The sequence below is a fragment of the Phaseolus vulgaris genome, chromosome 11 (assembly GCF_000499845.2).
Source record: "Phaseolus vulgaris cultivar G19833 chromosome 11, P. vulgaris v2.0, whole genome shotgun sequence".
NCBI lineage: Eukaryota > Viridiplantae > Streptophyta > Magnoliopsida > Fabales > Fabaceae > Phaseolus > Phaseolus vulgaris.
The window spans coordinates 9881366-9885736 of NC_023749.2; the positions used below are offsets into that span (position 1 = coordinate 9881366).

Genomic DNA, 4371 nt, shown 5'->3' on the forward strand with positions numbered 1-4371 from the left:
TCTATAAAACAATTTTAATTTTAATATTATATTTCCTTTAAATTTTTTTCTTAAAAATAAATAAATTTCATTTTTATCTTTTAATTAAGTTCTTATCGTAACATTAAATATGTTTTTTTATCTTATAATAATATATATTATCTATATAAATAATGAAATGACTTATTTCATATTATTCTCAACACTCTAACTTCTATTATATATAAGTTTAAAGTAAAGTAACACAGCTAATTTAAAGAATTAATCATAATGTTTAATTTATTATATATTTAATTTATAAAAAGTTATTACATGTTTAAATTATAAAATCAACAATTGTAAATATGTTGGGTATTTTGTTAGGAGGATTTGAACCAGCATCTTATCCATTTTCACTTTTTGTACATCTCTTCCATGGGAGCTAACTCTATATAAGACCTAAGCCATGTTCGGAGAAAGCACAGTTCTTCACGCTGAGAAGAAGAATTAAGTTGAACACTTTAAAACACCTTTTCTGGGTCTTATATATATAACCCAAAACCTCACTCATGGCACATGTTTCTGTTGTCTCCGCTGCTGTTAAAAGGTAAGGAACCTCTAACCTATCAAACACACACAAATCCTCCCCATTTATTTTGATAATCTATCATAGAATTATTAGCTTGCTAACATAAGATGGCATGCAGGCTTGAGGGGAAAGTGGCCATTATCACTGGTGGTGCCAGCGGTATTGGCGAGGCCACTGCAAGACTCTTCTCCGAGCATGGAGCTCATGTGGTGATAGCTGATATTCAAGACGATTTGGGTCTTTCTCTATGCAACGAATTGGAATCTGCTGTGTATGTTCATTGTGATGTGACAGAGGAAGAAGACGTTGAAAACTGCGTGAACATAGCAGTTTCAAAGTATGGGAAGCTGGACATCATGTTTAACAACGCTGGTTCAAGTGATTTGTTCAAAAGAAGCATACTTGACAATACCAAGTCTGATTTCGAGAGAGTGTTGAGTGTGAACTTGGTTGGTCCATTTCTGGGAACAAAGCACGCAGCAAGGGTAATGATTCCTGCTAAAAGGGGTTGCATAATTAACACAGCTAGTATTGCTGGATGCATAGGTGGAGGAGCTACACATGCCTACACCAGTGCAAAGCATGGTCTACTGGGACTGATGAAAAACACGGCGGTGGAGCTTGGAGAATTCGGTATTCGGGTGAACTGCGTGTCTCCCCATTTGGTTGTGACACCGTTGCTAAATAAATATTTCAATCTTAATGAAGAAGGAGCTCGTAAGAGTTATACCAACCTAAAAGGTTGGCATCCTGTGGCTAACGATGTAGCCGAAGCTGCTCTTTACTTGGCAAGCGATGAGTCTAAGTATGTTAGTTCTCTCAATATTGTTTTAGATGGAGGATTGACCAATTCAAATGTTGGATTTCCTATGTTTGGAAAATCCGAGTAAAAATACTTTGTCTCTAAATAACTGTATTGTCGTTGTTTTGGCTTGGTGATTATTGGTCATAAAATTTACCTGTCAACATGTGTGAAGAAAGAAGGCAATAGATTGGTGGGTATTAATTTACAACCCTCACTCTAATGTAGCCATTTTCGTATTCAGAAAATAAAGATATGTTGAATGTTTGGGAAATTTGTGTAAAGATTTTGTCTTTAACTCTTCAGAAACTTTAGTTGACACCATATATGAAGAAAGAAGACAATGTATAATCCTCACACAATCTAACCTTTTTGCTCATTTGTGTAGAATTGAACAAGGATGTGTTACTATGAAAATTAATTTTATCCTTCATCTACCCGTCAATATAAAATGATAACATTTTTCTTATGAATTCTTTGATGCATTTTTATTTTTGGACATTGGTTTGAATATCTAAAAATGATCAATTCAAGTTAAAGATGATGAAACTAATTCACTCACATCCATAAGTAGAAGAAGAAAATTAACATGTGATCAATTAATTTTACTTTAGGATTTGGTCAACCAATGTTCACCCTACCTAGAACAACTTATCAAGAATTTGCACTGCGGTAAATTTTTAGGACAACTATGCATATAGCACACCCTATTCGCTGTAACCATTTATTCTATAGTTTAGCATGTCCTACCATGCAAATCTTTAACATTCTTTTTTAAGGATATAATGATACACTAAAAACCCACATCTTCTATGTAATCATATTACAATATTACTTTAATATTTTATTATATCATTAAATTCCAAATTTACCTTTTATTATATATATTTATTTTTATATCCATCACATCTAGAATTGTATACAACTCTAAGAGTTATCAAACTATATTTTCCTTTTTTCAATGTTACTCATGAAATTTATTTTTTTATTTCAATAAAAATAATAAATAAATGTGAAACATTTTAAAAATGTTTCAATCATATACATTAAGATTATGTTACATAACTTTAGAAAAAATCCAAATCATTACCAAAAATTGAAACATCTTTAGGTCTTGCACAACTTGTTTTTACCTCTTGACCTAAAAGCAGGTAACCTATCATCAATAGTCCTAAGTAAGCATATCAAAAAACCAAACTAACAAACCACATTGTATGTAATTAGTCTTTAATACTTAGTGTAAAATTATTGTGAAATTTATAAACATCACATGTTACATTAACCATTATCAAAATTTGCAAGGCAAATGTACCTTTTTACATAAGTGTTGTAGTGCATAAAGAAGAGAAAGATAAAAAAAAAAAAAAAAAAAAAGTGATAGGGGTTGGTGATAGTGTGCTATTAATGTACACCTATATGGCAACATATGTGAGTGAGGTTTTAAGATGCTTTATTACACGCTTGAGAACAAATTCACAGCAAATTAGTACAAGTTCATAAACGTTGTGGGTCTTACCGTTTAAATTTATTTTACCATAAATATTTTACTGATTTTTTTTCTTCAAAAGGTTAATTACTTATAAGAAGTATTTCAATAATCAAATTTTATTTTTTAAAAATAGTGTTTAAAAATAATTTTAGATAAAAAATTATACATTTCTTACTATTTATTACAAAGTATTTAACATTTTATTTTAAATTTATATATATATATATATATTAAAATTATAATTATAAATGTATTACAACTCCAAATATTATTACTATTTTATATAATTTTTATATTTTGATATAGTATAATCACTTATGCATACAATAATTTTTTTTAAATTAACTTATAAATTATGTATTAAGCACTTAATATATAAATTTACAAATTTTGTTATAAAATAAGATTGAATAATACATGAGATAATTATGGTTGTTTTTAACTTTCTTATAAAAAAAAGTCACACCTTAAACGAATTATATCTTATAATTATAGTTAGCAAAAATAACTTTTACGGTTATCTCTAAAAAATCATTATTTATGTTAAAATTGTTGTTATTTTGGAGTAACATCATTCAAACTTAAAAGTCATATTACTACTATTTTTATTTAGTTATGGGTACCGTAATTGTTTAGACAAAGTGTGCCTAGATAGTACTTAAGATTGGTTGTAATAATTGTTGTAGGTGTCGGTCGTTCGGTCGCTTCCTCGTACTCCATTGCTTCACTCTTTCAGACTCTTTAGTTTCGGTCGAGAGTAAACTTACAAAAGATTTTCTAACAATCAAGTAAGTACTTTGTGTTATGAGAGTGTATTGTGAAATTGATAGAATGACACCTTACTCCATTGTAGAGGGCTTATTTATAGCATTGAGTCATGGGCCATTTGACTGATAGGTCGAATCTAGCATATATATGCACTAAATCAGTGTTAGCTGATTTCTCGAGAGGTAACCCTGATTTATAGGGAGGTATACTTGAAGAATATCTTCAATAAATCAATGTTAGCTAATTTATTGGGGTATTATCCGGATTTGATGGGATATAGCATCCTATGGGTCTGTGGCCAGCTGGTAATGAAACAATGTTCCAGGTGTTGTTTTATGTCAATACTAATAATTTAGCTTCCATGGCTTCCTTCCAATAAGGAGAAAGAATGGCCTGATCATATGATGAAGGTTATTATGTGTAGAAATGTTAGCTAAAATTGTGCAATGAGCAGAGGATATGTTGGAATAAGAAATAAAATGAGAAAGTGCATATCGTGTACCTAGGAGAGAACCTTGGCTAAGAGTGGATTGATTGGCAGGACGTGGCAACAAATTATCTTTAAGCCATGTAGGAGGTTGCTTGAGGCGTGTAAAATGTCAAAGTGGTTGCGTAGAAATATTAGGGGAAGAATTAGGTGTAGGAGATGCAGTGGTCATAGGTTCAAGAATAAGCTCAATGGGTATGGGTTTGGTAATGGGCTCACTGGAAAAAGTTGGTGAAGTCGATTGTGAGTTCGGTAGTGTGGTAGGAAATGTAGAATTT

The 4371-nt window shown here is 30.8% G+C and overlaps 1 protein-coding gene across 1 annotated transcript; it reads left to right on the forward strand.

Moving 5' to 3' along the window:
• The first annotated feature begins 341 nt into the window (after positions 1–341).
• On the forward strand, positions 342–1626 carry LOC137818029 (borneol dehydrogenase, mitochondrial-like). Its single transcript, XM_068621253.1, has 2 exons — positions 342–565; positions 666–1626. The coding sequence occupies exons 1-2, from the start codon at positions 528–530 to the stop codon at positions 1435–1437; spliced, it is 810 nt and encodes a 269-aa protein (XP_068477354.1). The 5' UTR covers positions 342–527; the 3' UTR covers positions 1438–1626.
• Positions 1627–4371: the final 2745 nt, after the last annotated feature.